This window comes from Budorcas taxicolor, chromosome 6, assembly GCF_023091745.1.
Source record: "Budorcas taxicolor isolate Tak-1 chromosome 6, Takin1.1, whole genome shotgun sequence".
In the NCBI taxonomy this organism is placed as follows: domain Eukaryota; kingdom Metazoa; phylum Chordata; class Mammalia; order Artiodactyla; family Bovidae; genus Budorcas; species Budorcas taxicolor.
The window spans coordinates 36,671,256-36,698,289 of NC_068915.1; the positions used below are offsets into that span (position 1 = coordinate 36,671,256).

General features: G+C 40.7%; 2 protein-coding genes across 3 annotated transcripts in view; one reads left to right on the forward strand and one right to left on the reverse strand.

The window, feature by feature from the left end:
- HERC3 (HECT and RLD domain containing E3 ubiquitin protein ligase 3) overlaps positions 1 to 27,034 on the reverse strand; it is a 139,543-nt gene that overhangs the window by 19,016 nt on the left and 93,493 nt on the right. For both annotated transcript variants that reach the window (XM_052641589.1, XM_052641590.1), the window contains exons 20-23: positions 25,519 to 25,662; positions 24,103 to 24,269; positions 21,625 to 21,691; positions 20,211 to 20,293 (exon numbers count right to left, since the gene is read on the reverse strand). In XM_052641589.1, coding sequence (XP_052497549.1) covers positions 20,211 to 20,293; positions 21,625 to 21,691; positions 24,103 to 24,269; positions 25,519 to 25,662 — 461 coding nt within the window. The remainder of the gene's footprint in view (positions 1 to 20,210; positions 20,294 to 21,624; positions 21,692 to 24,102; positions 24,270 to 25,518; positions 25,663 to 27,034) is intronic.
- On the forward strand, positions 3,385 to 3,966 carry NAP1L5 (nucleosome assembly protein 1 like 5). Its single transcript, XM_052641591.1, has one exon. It carries the CDS (start codon positions 3,385 to 3,387, stop codon positions 3,964 to 3,966), a length of 582 nt encoding a protein of 193 aa, XP_052497551.1.

Consider the following 27,034-nt stretch of genomic DNA (forward strand, 5'->3'; position numbering starts at 1 on the left):
TTACATAAGACTTGTACCCAGGATATATAAAAAATGTTAGAAAAGTAGTAAGAGAACAAAAAATTCAATTTAGAGAATAAGCAAAAGATCTAAACAGACATTTTATCAAAGAAGATATATGAATGACACGTAAGCACACTAGAAGATGATGTCATTAATCATTATGGACCCACATACAGCTCTTAGATTAGGGGACAAAACTCAACAATATGAAATGGTGAGAATGTGGAGCAACTGCCACTCTCAGATATCGCCAGTGTAAAAGCAAAATAGTATAGCCACTGTGGAAAACATTGTGGAAACTTCCTATAAAATTAAACCTACATTTACCATATGACCTAGCAATTCCACTTCTAGGTATTCACTCAAGAGAAATAAAAACCTTTATTCACACAGAATCTGTTGATGCATGTTCACAGCAGCATTATTCATAATCACAAAGAACTGGAAATAACTCAAATGGGATACTAGTCAGCAAATAAAAAGGAACAGACTACTAATATACATTGCCACCGATGAATCTCCAATTCATTATGCTGAGAGAAAAAGGCCAGACTCAAAAGGCTACACACCTATTCCACTTATACGACATTCTGGGGACTATAGAGACAGATCACAGACCAGTGGTTGCCAGGGTTGACAGTAAGGGAAAGAACGTGAGGGTATTTGAAGAAGATGAGGTCACTGTTCTACAATTCCATTAACGTAGTGTTTACATGACTCTATGTGTTTGTCAAAGTACCCTAAAAAGGGCAAAATTTGTTGTACATGAACTATATCTCAATACAGCCTTTAAAAAAAAAAAAGAGTAGCCTTGAGGGAGGTGGGAGCTGGGACCCTTTGCTGCAGTGCTTGTATCTGGACAAATCTCTCCTCAAACAACAAAATAGGAAGTAACAAGGACTAAAAATAGCTGCATGCACAGGCTCTCTCCGCAATTTATGAACAAGATACAAAAAGACGGAAAATCCAACTTCCGGGAGCCAACTTGAGGGGCCGGGAGCAAAAGCAGGGTATCAGAAGCAAAAGAAGGGTATTTCACATGACCCCTGCACACAGTACCACTAAGAGGGGGGGTCAGACCACCTAAGCCCCACCCCCTGGCCGGAACCCATCCCTCCCCCACCCTTACCCCATATGAGAAATCTGCTTCCCAGTGCCAGCCCCCCTATCCTCACAGGAGGTAAACAAGGAAGTTACTTGTTTTAGCTCCCTTCTGCTGGCAGCAAGAGTCCCAAAAAAGCCTTGCTTGAATTTATCATCTAGTCTCTCATCAATTTCCATTTACTAAGGAGTCCAAGAACCCTGGGTCACTAAAGCCTAGCTTAACACTAAGTTTAAAGATTTTTTAAGATGGGAACATAAAAATCCTAAAAGATGGGTACACCCTGGTTGTTTCAAGTAATTCAAGTTAGTTAGACTGAGTAAAGTCCGAGTTTACTTTCGTCTTTTTAAAGTGTGTCATAGCTTCTACATTACAGGAGTTTGAAGGCCTCGCTTCTGTCCCTGATTCTGCCAATCAGGTGATACATATTGTAAAACAGCATTTCACTTCCCTTTTCTTCACCTAAGTTCCTTATTTTTTAAAATGAGAAAATACGGTCTTAACCTCACAGTAGCTGTACCTATCAAAAGATGGTATATGGAACATTCAGGTGATGTATTAAATATGTATAGCGTCAGCCAACTAAATACAGATAGATTATTACACCAAATTCAGAGTTAGGATTGAAATTTCAACCTTAACCAAAAAATCTCATCATTATGAATGGTAACAGGGAAGCAAAAACTAAATAATCTGAGAGAATTAAGAAAGTAAAATAAATAATAGGAACTACAAGTACAAAAAAAACTAAGATATTTTCTACTGGGGCTATATTGAACCTTTTGTAAAGTTTCTTTGGGGAAGGGCACAAAGATGTCCTTTTCTAAGAGTATATTATTGCAGGTTATCTTTGAGTAATAAATGCAATTTAACTATTTTGTAAACAAAATATCAAGTTCTTGCTAAGTGTCAGCACTAAATGCTTTGCATATTATTAACTAACATTTACAAGACCCAAAAAGACACACCAAATGTACTTGGGCAGTTAATTTCCTTACATTCATGTGTTTTATGTAAATACTTCGGCAAGTCTCAATATAATGGGGAAAAAAGCATTTGTGTAAGTAATGCTTAATTTGAAAACATTCCTGAACAAGTCCTACATCGTCTGGCTTCCATACCTAAAATAATGTGCTCTTACCCTTATTCGAGAAGCTCTCACTTTGATTTAATAAACAGGAAACTAAAATGTCTACTCATTTGACTGTTAGAAAACAAGAGGTTAGTATTCGACAGTTTTTTTTTTTAATCGTTCTCATACAAATCACCAGTTAGACCCTCGGAGCAGATGCTGAACCATGTCCTGGGGACAACGCCTGTGTGTACGTGCGTGGCCGTACATCCCTAGCAAACGGCACTGGTAAACACGCGCCTCAGCCCCGATAAGGCAGGGGGCCCCTTACCCCGGGCCTCCAGCGTTAGAAGGCTTTGCTTTCTTTGGCCTTCCTCCAGCTTTATTCCTCCCCACAGGACAAGGCTATTGAGGAGCCTTCTGGAATATTCCAGGATACCCAGGGATTCATACATTTCCTGGTCAAATGGCTCCGAAACTGCTTCCAGGGTCCGCCTAACTTAAAGAAGACCGTGCTACCGGCGTACGTGCCACTAGGTTGAGAGAGGGGCAAGAGGGGCTGCTGAGGGTGGGACGAGGGGAGAAAGGGCTGAAAACTACAGTTCCGCCACAGGTCCCTAAGGGGGTGGAATGGAGGCAGATCCCCCCAGGCCTCTACTCTGGCAAGGGCTTCAGTGAAATCTGAGGTGACGAAAGCCGAGTCCCCAAGAGTAAGCTCGACATGCCAACGCCAGCTACAGAGAGATGGAGACAAATGCCAAGACAGCTATACTGGCAGATGTATATAAGCACCTGCGTGAGCTAGAGGAGCCAAGTGGCAAAGGCTAAGCCCGTCCACACAGTTCGTGAAAAATTGCCGCGGACACCTGCCGCCACCCCCAGCTCCTCTCTACTGGGGGAGGGATTTGCGCAGGCAGATGTGGGGGTAAGCAGGGTAGCTAGGAAACGGGTCCTGACGTTGCCTGCAGTGCGGGGGAGAGCAGGGTAGCAACAGGAGGCAGCTGGTGCGGTTCGAGGGCCCCACCATCAGCTGATTAGGCGGAGCCAGTCAAGGGCCCACAGGGGGAAAGGGCGGGGCCGCGCGACGTCACCGTCCCGGCCGACGTCAGCGCCTCTTGCCGCTTGCCGCAGCCGCAGGATCGCTGTGGTGCAGCTCGGGTGCAGGTCTCTGTGGGAGCCACCTAGACCTCTGCGCTGCTCCTCGAACATGGCTGACTCGCAGAACCAGGGCTCTGCGGAGCGGAGCCAGGCAGCGGCGGCAGCAGCAGCAGCAGCGGACGCGGCTGCGGCAGCGGAGGAGGTAATGGCGGAAGGCGGTGCGCAGGGGGGAGATTCTGACAGCGCGTCCGGCGACTCCGACGGTGCGGTCGGTCAGATGGCTGAGGAGCCCCAGACCCCTGCAGAGAATGCACCAAAGCCTAGAAATGACTTTATCGAGAGCCTGCCTAACTCGGTGAAATGCCGAGTCCTGGCTCTCAAAAAGCTGCAGAAGCGATGCGATAAGATAGAAGCCAAATTTGACAAGGAATTCCAGGCTCTTGAGAAAAAGTATAACGATATCTATAAGCCCTTACTTGCTAAGATCCAAGAGCTCACCGGTGAGATGGAGGGGTGTGCATGGACCTTAGAGGGTGATGAGGAGGATGATGATGATGACGAGTACGAGGATGAGGAGGAGGGAGAGGAGGAGGACGAGGAGGAAGAAGAGCCTGCAGCAGAGGCTGCCGCGACCGTTGCCGCCAAAGATGAGGGTCCCTACTCTGCAGTGCCTGATGACGCCAAGAAATAAGCGGGGGGCAGAGTGCGCAGAGGAGAATGACGACGCAGATTTAAAACCCCGATTACTATTATTTTGTACACATTGGTGGACTTGAACGGCTCAGGTTTTGGACCAAAGTACAGTAGGAATCAATTCTGACATTCCTAAAATACTATGAAATTGACGCAATCAGATTATGCCCAGCACGTCTCAAATTTGATTTCCAATTTGAACACAAATATACCAACAGGTGTTGAAAATGAGTTAAATTTAAAATGATTTTTCATGATCTCTTCTGTGAGGACTGGAGTTGAGACTTACTAAGGGTGTCAAGTAGATGTGAATTAAAGAACGTCACTTTGAAAATCCTTTCATCACGGTATCATCGCACTAGGCACGGAATACCCAAGCCGAGATCGAACGTGTTCTCAGTGCCAAATTTTTCAATTTCGTTAGTTTTGCATTTTTCCAGCGCAGCAGCAGCAGAACTCAAGACAGATCTCATCTTTAAGACTTTGTTTTTGTAACATCAGCTTTACACTTCAGAGAAGAGAGATGGGAGGAAGGAAGCCGGTGCTGGAGATCATGACAATACTGTTAATGAGGCTCAGAAAACTGCCACTTCAGATTCTAAAGACTGTTGTGAATATTTGGTTCCGAGAAGGAGGGTGTATGACCTGTACAATATTGTCAACGTATGTGTTCATTATTTACAGTCTCGTGTTTATGTATTTTCTTGGTAATGTCTATTTACAAAGGTGTAAAACAGATCCCAATTGTTTGAGTATTAAATCCCTTTATCAAGTATTTTAGAAGTATTAATTTACTTGAAAAAAATGTAGAATTCTAGTAAAGTCTGTAAAGCATGTGTATCCAATGTTATGTACTTTGAATTGTGTGATGTCTTTTTGTCTTGTAGCTTTTAGAATGTAGCTGTGAAAATTATCAGAACTCTTCACTGAAGCTAATGTTTGGGAAAAAATATATACTTGAAGAACCAATCCAACTGTGTGTCCCCATCCTCAGAAGTAGAAAGGGTTTAAGTTTGCTTGTGTTAGCTGTGCCTTTGTTATTTTGCTATGTAAATGTGACATATTAATATAAAATGGTGCATAATCAAATTTTACCGCTTGGGAACAGATTGGCATACAGCAAAGGATTTTTAGGAGGACACATTTAATGTAAAGACTCTTAGCTTCTTTGTGGGTTTTGAACTGTGTAATCTATAAGGAAATTTAAGCATAAAGTTGTTTACCACTGTGGTGTTAATAAAACAGTATTTTCAAAAAACAAAAGGACTCATTTTCTGACTGCCTGGAATGAAATCCCAGATTTGCCTCTTATTAACAATGAATCTCGAGCAATTCAGTTAATCTGTGTTTAGTTTCTCCTTATCTATAAAAGGGGATAGTAACAGTTCCTTCCTCACAGGTTATTATGGAGAGCAAGCTAGTTAATTTACATAAAGCTCATAGACCAGCATCTGACACTAAATGCTCAAAGTACTTCAGCTGTTGTTAATATTGTTATTATATAAAAGATAAAAGAGGAAGATTTGAAATTCAGTCCTCTCGTAAGTTACAAAAGGGGAGAAAATACATTATATTCTTATGATTTTTTTCATTATATTCTTATGATTTTATTGTTTAAGAATGTGGCCTTTCATTCATAAACAAGTAAATTCAATAAAAGGTCTTCTTCCTTAATATAAAAATGAGTTTGATTTCCTCCCAGAAAGAATAAAAGATATTATGCATATAAAGGCTATTTCAACTTTATATCTGGACATTCTAAATTAAGTATAAAATTGAAAGTGAAAAAAAAAAAAAAAGTGACCCCCCCCAAATTTTAAACACACAGATGTGTTTTTTTTTCATTTCCCTTAAGGGTTAAAATTATTCAGAAGTAACATTAGACAGATTTACCTTAGGAAATGGAAGGAAGCTCTGACCTGTTGCTAATTGCAAGAGTTGAGTAAAACCTTAATGTAACAATCTTCCTTAGCGTCAAGACAACAAAAAGAGAAAATCAAAATAATTTATTATAGAAGAAGTAAATGATAGTCATACCCATCTGGAACAGAAGCAAAAAAAAAAAAAAAAAACCTAAAAATTCAATATTCATTTTTTATCCCTAGGAATAAAAGACTTGTTTTTCTAGGTCCTACAAAAACAAAAATGAGTGAAACAAATAAGGTGTGTAATTAGTGGGGAAAATAAAAAATTTTGGAAGGGATGTGATTTTATATAGAAAGCCCAAGAGAATCAGTTGAAAGCTATCACAGTCACTAAGTTTGAAGAACTGATCAGTTACCAGATAAATATATAAAAACCATTAATTATTTCTAGGCACTTTAATAATGGTAAAAATACATGCAAACGGCTCTCATGGTATATAAAATATATTTATAAAAACCTCAAAAATGTATGCAACCTATGAAAAGAAAAAAAATAGAATATCAGAAAGAAATGTAAAACAGGCCTTTGGAAGGTAAGACCGAATATCACAAAAGTGTCAATTCTTCCCATATTAACATTTTATTTACTACACTTCAAATCAAAACCCAAACTATCTAGAACCATATAACTACCCTAATCTTCACCTAATTGTTTACTAATATGGAAACGATTTTTACCTTAAACTACGGACTCAAAATTTTAAATGGAAGAAAATATATTATTACGCATTTATCAATTACTGGACAGGGAAAGGTTAAGTCTAGAGTGATTTAAGACCAAAAGAAATAATCAACAGACATGACAACACAAAAATTAAGAGGTTATAAACATTTTTAAAGACTTCACATTTTTAAAAGCAAGCAGCAAACGGAATAAAATGTGCAATAAAGTACAAATGCAAAAAAACAGAGTTCATATAAATCATATGAAAATCATTTTTTCTTAATAGCGAAATATATAAAGGATGTCAGCAGACTACTTTAAAAAAGGGAAATACTGCAATCCTGTTCAGGGCAGCAAGACACATCCTGAAAGGACAGTACTAAGTGGTCCAGGCCTCCAGCAAGGTCTGGATCTTTCTTTCACTTATACATACAACTTCAGCTATGGGGTTGTCTAGCTACCATTCATACCACTGCTGGCCACTTTTCTCAGGATATCAGCACATATGTGATGCCCTTCATAATGTCAAGCAGTTTCCACCATTTCCTAACTGGCTTGATCTTTCCCCTCTGTTTCCTGAACTGCTTATTTGATAATTCCTCAGGCAGCCATAAAACTTGCATGTTAATATGTAGCAGAATACCCTCTTTAAGGCAGGTCAAACGCTCTCACTCATAAACCAATTTTAATCCATTATAGACCCAAATTAGTAAGCGACACAGAACATAACTGGCAAAAAGAAAGCCAGCGTGCATTACGCATTCAACTCAGTCTCTATGAGCATTATGCAGAAGACGGCAGCAGGCTGACGCTCACAGCCCACGCACAGTACAGCAGCTCTCCCGGACTCAGAGTTTACCATCAAGCACACACAGACACTTTTGCACGTGCATACACATGAACACAAACATTTTTTTTATTGACATGAAAGTCACGAAACATAATTAGCCATTTAAAATGAAAAATTCGGTGGCATTTAATTCATTAAAATGTTGAGCAATGATCACGTCTACCTAATTCACTTTTTTTAAGAAAAAATATTTTAAAGGCAAACATCAGAAAAATGGATCAATGCTATGTAGAATATGTAAAGTAGCTTATATATGGGAGAAATACAAAATTTTACAAGTGAAGTCAAGTTTCTTATTAGACTAGATTTTTTAAAAAAAGAACACTCAGTATTTTTAAGGATTAGATGAAATCCTAGTACTCTCATACATTGATGATGATGTATAAGTTGGTATAATTCATAAGCAAAATCAATTTAGCAAAAATAGCCACAGGTTCAAAGTGATATACACTAATTCCATTTCACCCTTGGGACCTTATCATTAAAGAGCAATTTTAAAAACAAAGTTTTATACTTAAGATGTCTGATACAGTCTTATTAAAAATGAAGGAAGGGGAAGAGAAAGAAAGAAAGGGAAGGAAAAAAACACAGAAACAAGCCAGGCACTCAAAAGGGAAAGTAGGGAAAACACACATTCACATAGCAGGCTGTGCAGTCATTATTAAGACTGTCCATGAGGGCTTTTGGAGAAGGCAATGGCACCCCACTCCAGTACTCTTGCTGAAAAATCCCATGCACGGGGGAGCCTGGTGGGCTGCAGTCCATGGAGTCGCTAAGAGTCGGACACGACTGAGCGAATTCACTTTCACTTTTCACTTTCATGCACTGGAGAAGGAAATGGCAACCTACTCCAGTATTCTTGCCTGGAGAATCCCAGGGACGGCGGAGCCAGGTGGGCTGCCATCTACGGGGTCACACAGAGTCGGACACGACTGAGGTGACTTAGCAGCAGCAGTAGCAGCAGCATGAGGGCTTTATAATAAATTTATAGATATAAGCATTATCTCAACCTAAGTTAAAAAATTCAGACATACAATTTTATACATATATTGTATGTTTTCAACTATGCCAACTTTGTGTTTAAAAAATTGCATAGTCTGTCTGAACTGAAAACAGCAAACTCTTCAAGTTATTTGTCTTCAAGGGATGAAGGGACACAGGGACCCTGAAACTCTGGTCTTGGCCTCTTAGTGGCAATGTGCTGAGAGCCTAAGCTCTCACTCAAACAAAATGGCTCTGAATCTTGGCTCTGGTTTTTGAACTCTGGACTTCTAACCATGTAAACCTGAGCAAGTAACTTATATCTCTCCACGCCTCAGTTTCTTCAACTATGGGAAGCACTCGAGAAATGTGACTAGCATTTTAATTATCTGCTATTCCTGTAGCAGCCCAGCACAAGTACCATGCAGATCTTAAAGATCACACCTCCCATAGACTATCTCAAGAGATCAAGTGAAGTCTCAGCATTCCTAACTTGATTTGATCTTAAGGATCTAGAAGTGTCTGTCATGTGTGGGTTTTATTCTCACATTCCTTTATGGAATCTAGGTGCCTTTTGAACTGTGGTGTTGGAGAAGACTTTTGAGAGTCCCTTGGACTACAAGGAGGTTATATATGATGGTGAAAGATTAATCATTTCCTTTTGACTGTTACATGCCATAATCTTGTCACTGGGTATTTTCATAAATTAGTCTAAGAAAATGAAGTGAAAGAACCAAAAGAATAACACCTGCTGTATTTTTAACTTGAGACCTGATGCTGGGTCTTTTCCAATGAGTCAGCTCTTCACATCAGGTGGCCAAAGTATTGGAGTTTCAGCTTCAACATCAGTCCTTCCACCAACTCGATGGACATGAGTTTGGGTAAACTCTGGAAGTTGGTGATGGACAGGGAGGCCTGGCGTGCTGTGATTCATGGGGTCGCAAAGAGTCGGACACGACTGAGCAACTGAACTGACTGACTGACTGACTGGAGCACTTACCTTAGAATGACATGTGGGTTTTTTTTAATTGATGGTAATAAACACCATGTTACAGAGTATGAGAAATACTTAAGTCATGTGGTACAGTATTATCCAGATGTGACTACCAGTTGTGGCAAGATTTAGCTAAGATGCCAGCGGTCACCAGCAATCACCCAAGGGTGTTCTTTTACCTGGATGCTTGTAATTCATTTGTCTGTCTATAGCTCTTGTCAAAATAAAGAGAGCAATTTTAAGACCAAATGGAAGGAAATAAATTATGGATACAGAATTGGTATCCTTCTGTCATTTTCCTCCAGGGCAGTGGTGACAGCAAATATCTTACTGTTAGCTCAATAAAAACAGCTTCAATGCCAGCAGCATCTCTATATACAACTGCTCAAGTTAAAAATACAGCAGGTGTTATTCTTTTGGTTCTTTCACTTCATTTTCTTAGGCTAATTTATGAAAATACCCAGTGACAAGATTATGGCATGTAACAGTCAAAAGGAAATGATTAATCTTTCACCATCATATACAACTTTTCTTTCCAGGATCTCAACATGCTTTGATGATAACACTTCTACTCTTCACAACATTAACTGAAAATTGCTCAGTTGTGTCTGACTCTTTGTGACCCCATGGACTGTATCAGTTCAGTTCAGTTCAGTCGCTCAGTTGTGTCCGACTCTTTGCAACCCCATGAATCACAGCACGCCAGGCCTCCCTGTCCATCACCATCTCCCAGAGTTCACCCAGACTCACGTCCATCAAGTCCATGATGCCATCCAGCCATCTCATCCTGGGTCGTCCCCTTTTCCTCCTGCCCCCAATCCCTCCCAGCATCAGAGTCTTTTTCAATGAGTCAGCTCTTCACATGAGGTGACCAAAGTATTGGAGCTTCAGCTTTAGCATCATTCCTTCCAAAGAAATCACAGGGTTGATCTCCTTCAGAATGGACTGGTTGGATCTCCTTGCAGTCTAAGGGACTCTCAAGAGTCTTCTCCAACACCACAGTTCAAAAGCATTAATTCTTTGGCGCTCAGCCTTCTTCACAGTCCAACTCTCACATCCATACATGACCACAGGAAAAACCATAGCCTTGACTAAACAGACCTTAGTCGGCAAAGTAATGTCTCTGCTTTTGAATATGCTGTCTAGGTTGGTCATAACTTTCCTTCCAAGGAGTAAGCATCTTTTAATTTCATGGCTGCAGTCACCATCTGCAGTGATTCTGGAGCCCCAAAAAATAAAGTCTGACACTGTTTCCACTGTTTCCCCATCTATTTCCCATGAAGTGATGGGACCGGATGCCATGATCTTTGTTTTCTGAATGTTGAGCTTTAAGCCAACTTTTTCACTCTCCACTTTCCCTGTCATCAAGAGGCTTTTTAGCTCCTCTTCACTTTCTGCCATAAGGGTGGTGTCATCTGCATATCTGAGGTTATTGAGATTTCTCCCAGCAATCTTGATTCCAGCTTGTGTTTCTTCCAGTCCAGCGTTTCTCATGATGTACTCTGCACAGAAGTTAAATAAGCAGGGTGACAATATACAGCCTTAATGTACTCCTTTTCCTATTTGGAACCAGTCTGTTGTTCCATGTCCAGTTCTAACTGTTGCTTCCTGACCTCCATACAGATTTCTCAAGAGGCAGGTTAGGTGGTCTGGTATTCCCATCTCTTTCAGAATTTTCCACAGTTTATTGTGATCCACACACTCAAAGGCTTTGGCATAGTCAATAAAACAGAAATAGATGTTTTTCTGGACCTCTCTTGCTTTTTCGATGATCCAGCGGATGTTGGCAATTTGATCTCTGGTTCCTCTGCCTTTTCTAAAACCAGCTTGAACATCAGGGAGTTCACGGTTCATGTATTGCCGAAGCCTGGCTTGGAGAATTTTGAGCATTACTTTACTAGCATGTGAGGTGAGTGCAATTGTGCGGTAGTTTGAGCATTCTTTGGCATTGCCTTTCTTTGGAACTGGAATGAAAACTGACCTTTTCCAGTCCTGTGGCCACTGCTGAGTTTTCCAAACTTGCTGACATATTGAGTGCAGCACTTTCACAGCATCATCTTTCAGGATTTGAAACAGCTCAACTGGAATGCCATCACCTCCACTAGCTTTGTTCATACTGATGCTTTCTAAGGCCCAGTTGACTTCACATTCCAAGATGTCTGGCTCTAGATTAGTGATCACATAATTAGTGATCATCATGATTATCTGGGTCGTGAAGATCTTTTTTGTACAGTTCTTCCGTGTATTCTTGCCACCTCTTCTTAATATCTTCTGCTTCTGTTAGGTCCAGACCATTTCTGTCCTTTATCGAGCCCATCTTTGCATGAAATGTTCCCTTGGTATCTCTAATTTTCTTGAAGAGATCTCTAGTCTTTCCCATTCTGTTGTTTTCCTCTATTTCTTCACATTGATCGCTGAAGAAGGCTTTCTTATCTCTTCTTGTTACTCTTCGGAACTCGGCATTCAGATGCTTATATCTTTCCTTTTCACCTCTCTTCTTTTCATAGCTATTTGTAAGGCCTCCCCAGACAGCCATTTTGCTTTTTTGCATTTCTTTTCCATGGGGATGGTCTTGATCCCTGTCTCCTGTACAATGTCACGAACCTCATTCCATAGTTCATCAGGCACTCTATCTCTCAGATCTAGGCCCTTAAATCTACTTCTCACTTCCACTGTATAATCATAAGGGATTTGATTTAGGTCATACCTGAATGGTCTAGCGGTTTTCCCTACTTTCTTCAATTTGAGTCTGAATTTGGTAATAAGGAGTTCATGATCTGAGCCACAGTCAGCTCCTGGTCTTGTTTTTGTTGACTTTATAGAGCTTCTCCATCTTTGGCTGCAAAGAATATAATCAAGCTGATTTCGGTGTTGACCACCTGGTGATGTCCATGTGTAGAGTCTTCTTTTGTGTTGTTGGAAGAGGGTGTTTGCTATGACCAGTGCATTTTCTTGGCAAAACTCTATTAGTCTTTGCCCTGCTTCATTCTCCATTCCAAGGCCAAATTTGCCTGTTACTCCAGGTGTTTCTTGACTTCCTACTTTTGCATTCCAGTCCCCCATAATGAAAAGGACATCTTTTTTGGGTGTTAGTTCTAAAAGGTCTTGTAGGTCTTCATCAAACCATTCAACTTCAGCTTCTTCAGCGTTACTGGTTGGGGCATAGACTTGGATAACTGTGATATTGAATGGTTTGCCTTGGAGACGAACAGAGATCATTCTGTCGTTTTTGAGATTGCATCCTAGTACCGCATTTCGGACTCTTTTGTTGACCATGATGGCTACTCCATTTCTTCTGAGGGATTCCTGCCCACAGTAGTAGATATAATGGTCATCTGAGTTAAATTCACCCATTCTAGTCCATTTTAGTTTGCTGATTCCTAGAATGTCGACGTTCACTCTTGCCATCTCGTTTGACCACTTCCAATTTGCCTTGATTCATGGACCTGACATTCCAGGTTCCTATGCAATATTGCTCTTTACAGCACCGGATCTTGCTTCTATCACCAGTCACATCCACAGCTGGGTATTGTTTTTGCTTTGGCTCCATCCCTTCATTCTTTCTGTAGTTATTTCTCCACTGATCTCCAGTAGCATATTGGGCACCTAATGACCTAGGGAGTTCCTCTTTTGGTATCCTATTATTTCGCGTTTTCATACTGTTCATGGGGTTCTCAAGGCAAGAATACTGAAGTGGTTTGCCATTCCCTTCTCCAGTGGACCACATTCTGTATAGTCCATGGAATTCTCCAGGCCAGAATACTGGAGTGGGTAGCCTTTCCCTTCTCTGGGGATCTTCCCTATCCAGGAATCGAACCAGGGTCTCCTGCATTGCAGGCGGATTCTTTACAAACTGAGCTATGAGGGAAACCCCTCACAACATTAAAGATAAAGGGGAAAAACAATCAAACAAACACTAATTCACGTCTTTTTCTGTCTGTCCCTGGCTATGACAGCAATATTAATAATGTGGCAATAACCACTCTACGTTTTCAGAAGTCTATCCAACAGGTAACTGTGACAGCAAGGGGGTCAGCCTCCTGACATCAAGTACAGAGTCATGGACGGTAGTGCCTAAAGCAGTGTGGATGACCTCACCGTGTGCTCAGTGAGTGTTAGCAACCCAGAAAAGCAAAAAGCCAAACTTCCACCTAACACAGAAGCTATTCCCTATTCTAATTTCAAACACAGTGTCTTGGCAATAAAAATAGGAATCCCCCTCTGCCTGGCATTATTTAAAACAACAGCACATTTTACAACACAAAGATTTAAAAACTTTTTTAGAAAGAGAGAAGCTATTTTTTTTAAGAAAGTCATGGTAACAGAAGAATGGAGTTTTGTAATATAAGTAAAAGAATAATGTAGGTCCCCTTATTACTCCCTTGAAGTTATGTACTCTGTTTCTTTTAAGGAACCTGTGTGTCATCAGAACATCCTAACGGAAAATGTTTTGTAGAAGCAGCCCTGAAGTCAAATAGGGGCAAACAACCACAAAGAAAGAGAAAAGGAACCCACTGACTTTAAACGAAAGCACACTCTCTGCACTGATTCTGAGGACCACTCATGGGATGAGCAATGTCCAGGAGTGAGTGTATGTCAGTGTGTGGTCGGGACACTCAAGAACCCCTCCTCAAACTGTGCCTGCTTCACCCACACCCTACTCATATAACTGACCTTCCACATACTTGTCCCAGGCCCCAGCTCATGACTAGGTCAGAACATCTCCACTAAGATAGCTTATCAAAGCGGTGTTGAGGGGCATGTTTCCCCCTTGCTGGTTTCCCTGATAACCAAGAGCCAACCTCACATCAATTCCCTTGATTACTGGTACCCACCTCCCCATTTTCCCCAGTAGCAGAGATGGTCACCACGTCCTGCCTTGCTATCTACCACACAAGGTGGTGTATCACTCCAGGACCTTGCTTCACACATGTAAGAACCCGCATCCATTAAACCACTGACGTCTCTGTTGCTGACTCTGGATTTTTTTCTTCAGTCTCAAGATTGGGCTTGTAGGCCTGCAGGGCCTTTTGCCCAACTGTCAGCAAAAAATAAAAATGGTGGAAAACGAAAAAAAGATGAAGAAAGAAAGTGTGGCACACACCCACTTCTATCATGAGACTTCTTTGCTTGCAAACTTTACCGAGCATCTTTCTCTTTTTATTACATTCTTGTCTCTGTTTTCTAGTATCCAGATCTTAGCAGTCCTCCCAAGAGCTCTACCCATATCCATCCCCCCCCCCACCCAGATGCCTCTGTCCATGTGGATTTCTCTGAACCCCTTTCGATTCATTTAATTAATTTTGTCTTCATATTTCATTTATGGTTGCAAATGAGAACAGCTTAATACCCTAAACAAACTGGGTTATATTTCAGTATTCCTGCACAGATTGTGTCTCAACTATTAGGTCAATTCAATTGTTGATTCAAAGAAATACCTACTGAATAAGGAGACAGTGTGAGTGAGAGAAAGCAAAGAGACAGAAAGAAAAAAACTCAGACCCACAAAGAGAAAGAGAACAAAACAGGCAGAGACAAAAAGTCTCTAGGAGAAACAATTTTATAAAGATATGAAAAAAGAGGGTTAAGTCTGCCTCCTCTGCAGACTACATCACAAATTGCCTATGCCCGCACAAGAACACTCTTTTCCCACTCTTTACCCAACACACAGTGCATTCGGAAGACTCACTAGAAAGTGAAGAAATTCTGAATGTGCCCTTCCTCAGGTTGCTTGCCTAGCCTACTGTTAGCTCATAACAAATGATGTGCACACTATATTGTCTGAAACCTGATGCAAAAGCTCAGACATCCTTTGAAAAGTCTAAAAGCTATAGATGTATCTACATATGTAAATATACATATATACGTTATAAAGTGATCACCAAAACCAGGAAGGAAGAAGAACTGTTACAGAGAAGAACCAAGTCTGACTCCATGCTGAAACTGTTTCTTCGACTTGTTTTTTGTTGCTGTTGCTGTCATAATCATATATAGTGGCCTGCCTCAAAGGACCCTGCCACTCTGTTAAACTCTTTATTCAGTTCATAGAAAGATAATCTGACCCTGCCCACTTGCGAATGACTGCCAAAAAAAAAAACAAAAACAGGGAGTAAGAGAGAGAAGGCACTGGCAACCCACTCCAGTACTCTTGCCTGGAGAATCCCAGGGACAGCGGAGCCTGGTGGGCTGCCGTCTCTGGGGTCACACAGAGTCAGACACGACTGAGGCGCCTTAGCAGCAGCAAAAGAGAGAGAAAGAAGAGATTCAAAGGCTGCCCCTTCCAAAGGCTGGCCCTTCCCAGAAATGTTTTGCAAGACTGAAGACCCTTTTCACTTTACTTCCTCATTGTCTCTCCCACTCTACATTCTGCCTTTTGACTTTAGTTCCTCATTGCTTCTCTCTGGTTCTATAAAAGAACCTGAGATCCAGACCCCAACAAGACAGTTATTTTGAGACATAGTCTGCCATCTTCTCTGTCAGCCAGCTTTCCAAATAAAGTTGTATTCCTTTTCTCAACACCTCATCTCTCGGATTCACGGGTTTGTTGTTCAGTGAGCAGAGTACTTGGACTCAGTAACAAGATTACCTGGACCCAAAAGCCACTTTATCAGTTCAGTTCAGTTGCTCAGTTATGTCTGACCTTTTGTGACCCCATGGAATGCAGCACGCCCGGATTCCCTGTCCTTCACCAAATCCCGGAGCTGGCTCAAACTCATCTCCATTGAGTAGGTGATGCCATCCACCCATCTTTTCCTCTGCTATCCCCTTCTCCTCCTGCCTTCAATCTTTTCCACCATCAACATCTTCTCCAATGAGTCAGTTCTTCACATTAGGTGGCCAGAGTTTTGGGCTTCAGCATCAGTCCTTTCAATGAATATTCAGGACTGATTTCCTTTAGGATTGACTGGTTTGATCTCTTGCTGTCCAAGGAACTCTCAAGAGTCTTCTCCAACACCACAGTTCAAAAGCATCAATTCTTTGGCATTCAGCATTTTTTATGGTCCAACTCTAATATCTATACATGACTACTAGAAAAAACCATAGCTTTGTCGGCAAAGTAATGTCTATGATTTTTAATATGCTGTCTAGGTTTGTCAAAGCTTTTCTTCCAAGGAGCAAGCTTCTTTTAATTTCATGGCTGCAGTCACCATCTGCAGTGATTTTTGGAGCCCAAGAAAATAAAGACTGTCACTGTTATTCTGCCTTTTTTCCTGCCCTTTAGCCACTTTATGATCTGCCGTAAATTTCCCAATTTTAAAAATATTATCAGATGCTATGGAATAATACTGTTTTTATTAAACAAATCATTAGCAGTTGATAAAAGTACCAATGTTCTACAGATAAAGAAGGGACAGTGCTTTTAGCTTTGAAACATTCTTATCAAGTAAGAGTTTCAAATGAAACACCTGCTGCAGAGAAGAAATAATTCGGACTCCATGTTGGAACTGTTTCTTTGAGTTGCTTTTTCTTGCAGTTATTATAATCATACTCAATGGCCTGTCTCAAAGAAACCTGCTACTCTGTTAAATTCAAGTGCCTTTGCTCAGCTCATAAAGAGATAATCTGACCTGCCCATCTGTGAATGACTACAAAAAAGAAGAGACTAACACATTCCACTGATGCTTTTGAACTGTGGTTCTGGAGAAGACTCTTGAGAGTCCCTTGGACAGCAAGATCAAACCAGTCAATCCTAAAGAAAATCAGTTCTGAATATTCACTGGAAGGAGTGATTATGAAGCTGTAGCTCCAATACTTTGGCCACCTGATGCCAAGGGCTGACTCATTAGAAAAGACCCTGATGCTAGGAAAGACTGAAGGTAGAAGAAGAAGGAAACAACAGAGGATGAGATGGTTGGATGGCATCACCAACTCAAGGCACATGGGTTTGAGCAAACCCCATGAGATGGTGAAGGACAGGGAAGCACCGTGTGCCGCAGTCCCTGGGGTCACAGAGAGTCAGACAGGATGAGCAATGAGCGACTGAACCGAACACACCCCTTCCAAAGGCTGGCCCTTCCTGGAGATGTTTCGCAAAACCAAAGACCCTTTTTCACTTTACTTCCTCACTGCTTCTCTCTCTCTATTCTGCCTTTTGACTTTAGTTCCTCATTGCTTCTCCCTTCGGTTCTATAAAAGAACCTGACATCTAGGCCCTGACAAGATGGTTATTTTGAGACATCAGTCTGCAATCTTCTCCGTCAGCCAGCTTTCCAAATAAAGTCATGTTCCTTGCCTCAGCACCTTGTTTCTAAGATTCACTGGCCTTGCATGCAGTGAACAGAGCGAGCTTGAACTTGGTAACACACCTACTTGAAACAAGATTAGCCTCTATACTAGGTTCCCAGAGTCAAAATCACCTGAAGCCATTTTTGTTGGGTCCATGGCAACTTCTGCATTATTTCAGTTAACTCTGGTATTACAGCTCATACTTTCCCCAAAGCTGACGCTTCCTGGGTAGTCTGGAAGGTTTACATGACAAAAAAGATTACTGAATGCTACATTAGATCACCCTGGCTTCTCGCTATCTTTTAAAATGTAAAAGGATGGAAGAGGAGGCCTGTCAGTTTTTCTGTCACTCCTACTTTCAAAAGAGAAGATTTATGAGAGGAAGCCAATACACATCACTTATATAGGATTTCTGTCTGCATCTTGCAACTAGGTACAGTAAGAAGCCAATTAAAACCCAAAGCTTTCATTTCCCAGCATACCCAAAACAGAATCCAGCTTCTCTACCTCTGTAACCTTTTTCCACAGCATCAACCCTTGCTTCCAGGCTTCCCTCACTCACAACCCTCCCAAGTGGAGACCACCATTCCCTCACCTTTCTGCAGGAAGATGAGAGACACCTACCTCGTCTTTCTGCACACCCACCACTTCTTCAAGTCAAGAAGTTTTGTCTCTACCCAATGTGTTAATGATCTTTAAGTCCTCATCACAGGAGTCTCCCTTCTGTTCTAATATATATAACTCTTCTAAGAACATACATCTTCCCCCATCCTTGCTTTTCTTATTTCACCACGTTTTTCTTTGCGTAGGCAACCTCAGATTCACTGATGGTTAAGGTTGGCCTAAGTAAGTAAACAAACTACTGACAGTAAGACTTCTAATACAACAGATCAGTGAATATAACAAAAAAAGCAGCACACTCACAGATACAAAGACCAAATCAGTGGTTACCAGTGAGGGTAGGGAGGGGGAACAACACAGGAGCTGGGGAGTAGGAGGCACAAACCACTGGGTGTAAGGTAGGCTCAAGGATGTGCTGTACAATATGGGGAATGTAGCCAATATTTTGTAATAACTGCAAATGCAAAGCAACCTTTAAAAATTGTACTAAAATTTGAAATGCAAAAAAGAAAAAGGAAATATCCTACTTAGAAACTATGACTTGATTTAAAAAAAAGACTTCAAGACATACATAGATCTTCAGCTCTAAACAAAATTACCTAGGTATCACACAGACATGTCAAAATCAACACTGATAAAGTGGAACTCTTTAAAAAAAAAAAGGAACTCTTTTTCCTTTCCACCCTGCTCTACAGATTCTGTTTCCTGTTGTTCAAATTGGAAGCCTCAATACATGCGTGTTATCGATACACGCCTCTCTAGTAGGATCCACAGATAATCAGGCACGAGCGCCTGTTCATTACATAATCGGCACATAGCTGACTCTGCATCCCTGCTGCCCTCATTTTGGCCCTCACCACCTAACACCTGAGTTACCTCAGTAGTCTCCTATGGGCCTCCCCACACGCCATCCGTATGCATATGGCCACCGTTATCATTCTAAAACAGATCAACCACGTCCCACTCCAAAACCACTTAGGGTCTGACAAGTTTCACCCCAATACTATTGCACCCAGCCTTAATCCACACACTGGGCCCCACCCAACAAGCACTCACCATTCTCTATCATGTGTTGAGTTGAGAGTCTGACTCACATTATTCCCTGTGCCTGAAATGTTCTTCCCACTCACACTCTTCGATGGTGAGTGAAAGTGTTGTGGCTTCTCCCTCTGGTTCCATGGCACTTGTCCCATCACTTACCTATCACACGCACCATAATCTACTGCAATTATTCATTACGCTGTCCCTTCCCAGTTAGTACTGAGGATGAAAGTTACTTATTTCCTAAATCCAGCAACAGATTTGGCCCACAGCAGGCACTCAGTGTTTGCAAACTGAATTAATTAACATGCAGATGGCCAAAAACCTCACTCTAATTCAAAAGCAAACAAAATTGAATTTTTTTCTCCTTCAAAGAGATAACACAGAAAATCATACTAAAAAATCAGATGTACTTGAATTAATTTTCATGAGGCACAAAGAATTTAATTTACAATCTACATTACAAATTCTTCATCAATAAAACCACCACCGATAATAGTAAGCATTTTTATAACATTTGGTTATTCAACACATATTTTTGGGGGCATTTTTATGCCAGTCACTCTGATGGATACTGGAAACCTTCTATAGATGTTGGGAGGTCCTTCATTCTAAAATGTCAAAATATTCTCCTATAAATTATCTCACTTAGTCTCCCATGAGGAAGGCAGAACGGTTATTTTAACCCCCTACTGACAGGATAGGGAACCGAGATCAGGTAGTTTATGTGGTTGACCAGGGTCAAAGCCAGTAGGACAGAGATGCAGAACAGTTACCTTCCGATCCGAGGCCCACTGCTTCCTCCACTATTAAATCTGTAAACTTGCCCTAGCACTCTTATTCCCTCTGAAGAAGGGATGAATAGTTAACTTTAGTCTTGGTCTTAGTAAAAGTGTCGAGAAATGAAGTTACATGTGCACAGCCAAGGGTCAAGACTAACCTGTTCTCCTTGCACACTGCTACTTTGTCTCCTCCTGGTATCAGCTTCTTCTGTTCAATCACACCATAGCTTTCTCGACAAATCTATATTTAAGGGGGAATAAAGAAATGTTTCGATTTTGTTGACTAATTATCTTTCTAGACCCCAAATGACTGAGAAGCCTTAGGAACGAATGTAGCTTAATTACTACTTACATTACCGCAGAAGATTCTAGGGAGGAGAAAGAATCAGAGAACGTCGGCACTTTATAGGATAGTTTTAAGATAGGGAGTTGCCAATAAACGCAATCAAACAGAAAATATGAACTCTAGAAAATAAATTATATGTATAGGAGCAAAGGGGCTTCCCTGGTGGCTCGGTGGTTAAGAATCCACTTGCCAATGCAGGAGACATGGGTTCAGTCCCTGGGTCGGGAAGATCTCCTGGAGCAGGAAATGGCAACCCACTCCAGCACTCTTGCCTGGGAAACCCCATGGACAGAGGAGCCTGGAGGGCTACAGTCCACGGGGTCGCGAAGAGTTGGACACAACTTAGTGACTAAACAGCAGCAGCAAACAGCAACATAGGAGTAAAGGGGAATAAAGCTTCAGTAATTTCCTCAAGTGCACAGGTTAACCACTCATTCATTCATTTATTCAACACACTTACTGAACTCCAGTAATATTCAGGACACGTTGACTATCATACGATCCACCAATTCCATTTCTGAGTATATATCCGAAAAGAACAAAAATACTAATTCAAAAAGATACACGCACCCCAATGTTGAAAGCAACACTATTTACGATAGCCAAGGTATGGACACAATCTAAGTGTCTGTCAACAGATGAATGGCTTATGTACACAATGGAATACTACTCGGTCATCAAAAAGAAGGAAACTGTGCCATTCGCAGCAATATGGATGAACTTGAAGGGTATCATGCTAAGTGAAATAAGTCAGACCAAGGAAGACAAGTACTGTACGATGTCACCTACAGGTAGAATCTAAAAGACACAACACACTAGTGAATATAACAAAAAGAAGCAGACTCACAGATTTAGAGAATAAACTAGTGGTTACCACTGGGGAAAGGAAGAGGGAAGGGACAATATACGGGTAGGGGACTAAGACACAAACCATTAGGTATAAAATAAGCTATAAAGATATATTGTACAACACAGGAAATACAGCAAATACCTTATAATAACTATAAATGGAGTTTAACCTTTAAAAATTGTGAATCACTGTTCTGTACACTTGTAACTAATATTCTACAACTATACATTGATGAAAAAAAGATACTATGACTAAAATAGTTTGGTTCAGAGAAGTCTCTGAATTTGTTCTTTGATTTGGAGAAAAATTATGCTAGTTATGACTTGTAAGCATGATAAAAGAGACAGCTACTGTTTTAAGTAAAGAAAATCCTTACCGTGAAGTTGAGACAGAAAGTCTCCTCAATATCTTCCCCGGGGTAATCTAACAGTTCTTGAAGACTCCTAATCACAGTGTGACAGAGAAAAGAAAAGAGGTACATCACACATGGCAATAGCGTTTCTATCCCAGTCACACGTCCAGATTATTTGCAAGGAAATGCTACAAAAGAACAGTCTTGAATGAACATAAATCTAGACTGAAAGTCACGTTAAACATATTTTGAAAAAAATGTCTTAAAGCAGTTGACTTGTAAGATGCTCACTAATTGTTCTCTGTTCCTACTGACAAACCTGACTGAATTTATGAAGAAAATCAGACAGCTTTGTATCTGACACACTTATGTCAACCCTAGTAAACTTTGGAAGTAGATAAGTGAGGAGATGATCCTGCAGTGGTCCTACAGATTGGCTTTATCTGTATGCATTAGAAGGATAATCCTCCCATCGTAAAAAAAAAGCTTCGAAGTCAGTGTGTCCACTTAGGAATCTAGTCCTACTTGTTAATGCAAGGGGCTCTGTGTGCAAAGAACTCTATTAGCTGCCACACTGAAGAACACTGGAGCCTGTTTATGCCGGCCATGGTCGTATCGCAGCTGTCACGAGGATACATCCTTATAACTAGACTTCATTCACACTTCTTCAGTGAGCTCAGAGTCTGGCAGTTCCATAACGGGTTGCCCAGAAAGAAAATTTTTTGTGCAGAATTTAAATCTTTTTTCACTTAACCAGCCAAAATCATTACTTCAAATATATCATTCTCAGCCAGGTTGGCAAAGAAAACAGCACACATTTCTGTCACTCTCAGTTACCAAAAAAGTAACCCTGCCTGGTCTCCTCTGCCATTTTTTAATATTCCTTCTAAATTTTCTTTACCTGTCTCTGTGCCTCGCTCCCCTGCCCCATGTCCTTTGTGATTTCTCTGTACTGATGTCCTATACTGGTGGTGTGACCATCTCCTCTCCAGAGAGCACCTTAGAGACTACACTTTCTCCATCTCCATCTTAAAATCAGTATTCCTTCTCTATATAAAAAAAAAGGGATGTTACCTCCTGCTGAAGTCAAAAGAACTGTCGTGTTTCCACAAAGCCAAGGATATGGTATCTTTTTATAAATTAAATTTCACCTTATGCTACCTAAAATCAATACACAGAAACTCAAAATAAAAGGAGTTTTTTAGAGACAGAAAGAAAATGACTAAAAACATGTCTCTACTGTCCTGGAAAATAGTATGGAGGTTCCTCAAAAGGCTAAACATAGAGTTACCATTTGACCTAGCAATTCTACTCCTAAATGAAAACTTATGTCTACACAAAAGTATGTAAAAATATCCGTAACAGCACTATTGGTAATAAGTCAAAATGTAGAAACAACCCAAATGTCCATCAGCTGATGAATGGATAGACAAAGTTTGGTATATCCATACAATGAAATATAATTTGACAATAAAAAGAAATGAAACACTGATACACGTTACAGCTCAGATGAACCTTGAAAACATGCTGTGTGAAGGAAGCCAGATACCGAAAACCACATATTGTATGATTCCATTTATGCGAAATATTCAGAAGAGGCAAGTCTACAGAGACAGAAAGTAGATTAACGGTTGCCTAAGGCTCAGGGGATGAAGAAGTTGGGAATGTCGACTAAAGAATACCAGGTTTCTTTTTCAGGTGATGAAAACATCCTAAATTTGATGGAGTAAAGGCTGCAAAACTCTGTGGATACACTAAAAGTCACTGAACTATATACTCTAACTGGGTGAACTGTGCAGAATGCAAATTATATCCCAATTAAACTACTTTCTAACAAAGGCTCCATGAGATAACAGAAAAAATACATATACTGGTCTCTGCCCCCAGTTCCTTAGCACAGAGCTCCCCAAATCCTTGTAAATTCCTCTGGGATGAGGGCAACAGAAACCCTTAACCTGTGGGATCCAACTCTATCTCCAGGTAGATGGTGTCAGAACTGAGATAAGTTGCAGGACACCCAGCTGGCATCATGCAGAATTACTTGGACATGTGGGCGAGAACCCCACACACATTTGGTGACCCGAAGTCCAGCACATGTGGTCACAGTGTGAAATTCAAGGAGACAGAGAAAACAGAAACACAAAAGGATGGGGAAATCTGTAACTTTAAAAAAAAACACAGGCTCTCTTTTCAATACTTTCTCCCCTGCTATTTACGGACCATGACAAATCTCAAAGTCCTTATACTCTGTTCAGGATAAGAAAAGCAGAGATTGTTTGGATTCCTGGGCAGCTATGACTTCCCTTTTCCTTTTTCTCCTTCTGTCCCTAGAGTGACCCAGGAACTGTTTCAAGCCAGCAGCTGTGGACCCCCGTCTTAAGACAAAGCATACGCAGCACATCCGAATGAGAAACTCTAACTTATACACGTGATGTTTTCAACCTTTAATCTCAGTGCCAAGAGCAGTTCTCCACGCCAGGCTCCCATCTTTCAGCTCTGTACCTTCCTTCCGTGGGTGACAATTCCTTCAAGTCTTCCAGGCCAGGCTTCACGTTCAGCAGCTTCTTATAGAGAGCCAGCGGGAAGTGCAGGTCCACCACAGTGGAGTTGTAAATGGCGAGTCCGCAGGTTATGCCGATCAAGTGAAACCAGTTGTGCTCTACAAAACACTTTCAGCACATGTGCAAATGTGTTAAAAAGAAGAGCAGTGCTCGCACTCTCAAAACCATCTGTGATTTACCTTAAAATATTTTCAGAATGAAAGAATAAAGATCTATAATATTGTTACCCTCTGAAACAGAGAACTATCCCTAACAAAAGTTTAACTGTGTATGTTTGTGAATGATATAAAAGAGGTTAAAAAAAAGATATCCCTAGAAATTACTAGAATACTGTTACAAAATTAATATATGCTCATTGTTGAACATAAACACGAGCACAAATACAGAGTAATGATCTGTTTTTTAACAGTGATTTTTATTGGAGGTGGATGAGAACTGCAATATTTAGAACAAAATATTAAAAAACAAAAGTTCAACTGTCCCCCAAAGATGCAACGTAGACAAAGTTAAGCATTTACAGCTCACCTATGATACAGAGAACAGCTTATCTTCATTTAGAGCACTGGTGTCCAATAGAACTTCCTGCAGTGATGGAAACATTCTATTCTGTTCTGTCCCAGATGTCAGCCACTGTGTGTGTCTACTGAGCACCTGAATGGTGGTTAGTACAACTGGGGGAATGTGAAATGCTCCAGGCAAGAATATTGGAGTGGGTTGCCATTCCCTTCTCCTGGGGATCTTCCCAACCCAGGAATTGAATCAAGGTCTCCTGCATTGCAGGTGGATTCTTTACCATCTGAGACACCAGGGAAGCGCAGTATTATTTAATTTAACTAAATAAAATTGAAATTTAAATAGCCACAAGAGGCTAATGGCAGGATAGTGCAGATATAGGGAGAGAAGTCTGGCAGAAAAAGAAATAAACTATAGTCCGCTTAAAACGGGAATGCCTTTTAAAACTTAGCTCTCCTACTGCATTTTCAAAAATAAACTGTGTACATCTGTGGGAGTATCCATGCACATACTATCGTTGTTATTAAAATAAGATATATTTGACAGTTATTTTTTACATGTCATAAAACCAATTTCTTTATCATACTCTTTTTACCCTTCGAGGATTTACAAAGCTTGGAGCTTACCTACTAGGAATGGAAATGGGACTGATGGGCAACAAAATGCAACTATGAGGTCTTGGTAACAGGTGAAACATGAAGACTGCATCCACTCTTTATACACACTAAATGATCATCTTTGTTAGAGCTCCCCTTTGCAAACGTCAGGAAGCTAGAGACTGGTCTGACAACAAAAAGGAAGTTTAGTTCAATCCATCTGTTGAATGATGACATTACTAACTTACCGTATCCGAAAACCATAAGAGATTTGAATCCTGGTAGTAGGTGAACATTCCATAGATGGGATTCAACAATTCTTTTAACAGTAAAAGAAAGAACTCCTTTGTGACGCCACCTGCATCCACTGCTTCTTCACCATCAAAAATGACCTTAAAATAATGAAAGTAGAATTAGTACTTCAGGGAAATCATTGTCATTTTCTGGTTTTTGGTTTTTTCACAAATTCTTTCCAAAGTCAGGACAAAGAAAGGAAGATGTAACGGAATACACTGCCGCAATCAAGCTGCAAGGTGTTAACTGTTGATTATTAACAAGACACTTAACAATCACACAGAATTTTACTGGGCACTTCAAGGGATATAGACAAAGTGAGAATTTTACCAGATGTCCACAGAAAGTTGACCATCAATTTGGGGCAGAGAGGCAAACATTAAAAAAAAAAACAATTCAAGAATACATTTTCAAAGAGTCAGATACACTGAGAGGTAAATGTTCTGGCACACAGAGTAAAGCAATGACTAACCTGAGTAAAGACAGAAGTCTCTCTCAGTAGGGGTCTTACACTAACTGATGAATATGAAAGGGAAGAGAGTAGTTCAAGCAGACACATCTGTGAGGGGCTATAAAGAGACCCATTACAGATCTGTATGGAGCACGCTGGACCCAAGCACAGTAACAACTACAGCAAACCAAAGGACGAGACTTCTTAAGAGTTTTCTACATGCCAGCCACTTAAACTCTATTAACCTAATCCTCAGAATAGTCCTACACACAGAAATTACTATTATCATCCCCACTTTACTGGAAGGGCTCAGGCACAGAGCTAAAAATAAAAAGCACTTAAAAAAGCTTATCCTGGGAAATTCCCTGGCAGTCCAGTGGTTAAGACTCTGCACTTCCACTGCAGGGGCACAGGTTTGATACCTGATCAGGGAACTAAGATCCCACATGCCACATAGAGTGGCTAAAAAAGAAAGAAAAATTATCCTGAACACTGTGCTCAAGGTTGCCTAGAGCAGGAAGAGAGTAGGATTCCGATTACATGGGTGCCAGTAAAAGACTTAACTCAGACATGCTACCAAGCAAAGAGTCTCATCTGAATTAGTGACTGAAAACAGGCAGCAAAGAGAGCACCTTCTGTTTGCAATATCAAAAATCTATCCCAGAAGTTCTAGGGAGAACTCCCAGGCAGACTGATGGGACTGATGCTACCCACTGAAATTCTGAAAAGGATGACAGTATCATGGAAACCATCAGTTTCTTGTCTATTACATTTCAGGAGTTTACAATAGGATTGGAAACAGGAAAAGCCTTCTGAAGGGAAAGGTAAATGATCTAAAACTTCAGTAATTCACTAAATAGTTACTGACCAGCTGCTGTGTTCCAAGCATTGTGCTAAGCCCCAAGAATACATTAAATGGTAATACAAACAGCATAGTTTATGAGGAAAGACAATTTCTTAACCATTTCAGAGTACTAAAAAGGGCCTATCAGGACAGACGACCAGCTGCCCAGAAAATT

Excerpts from the sequence above, each read along its gene's own strand:
- NAP1L5 (XM_052641591.1), top strand. The coding sequence starts at position 3,385 with ATGGCTGACTCGCAGAACCAGGGCTCTGCGGAGCGGAGCCAGGCAGCG.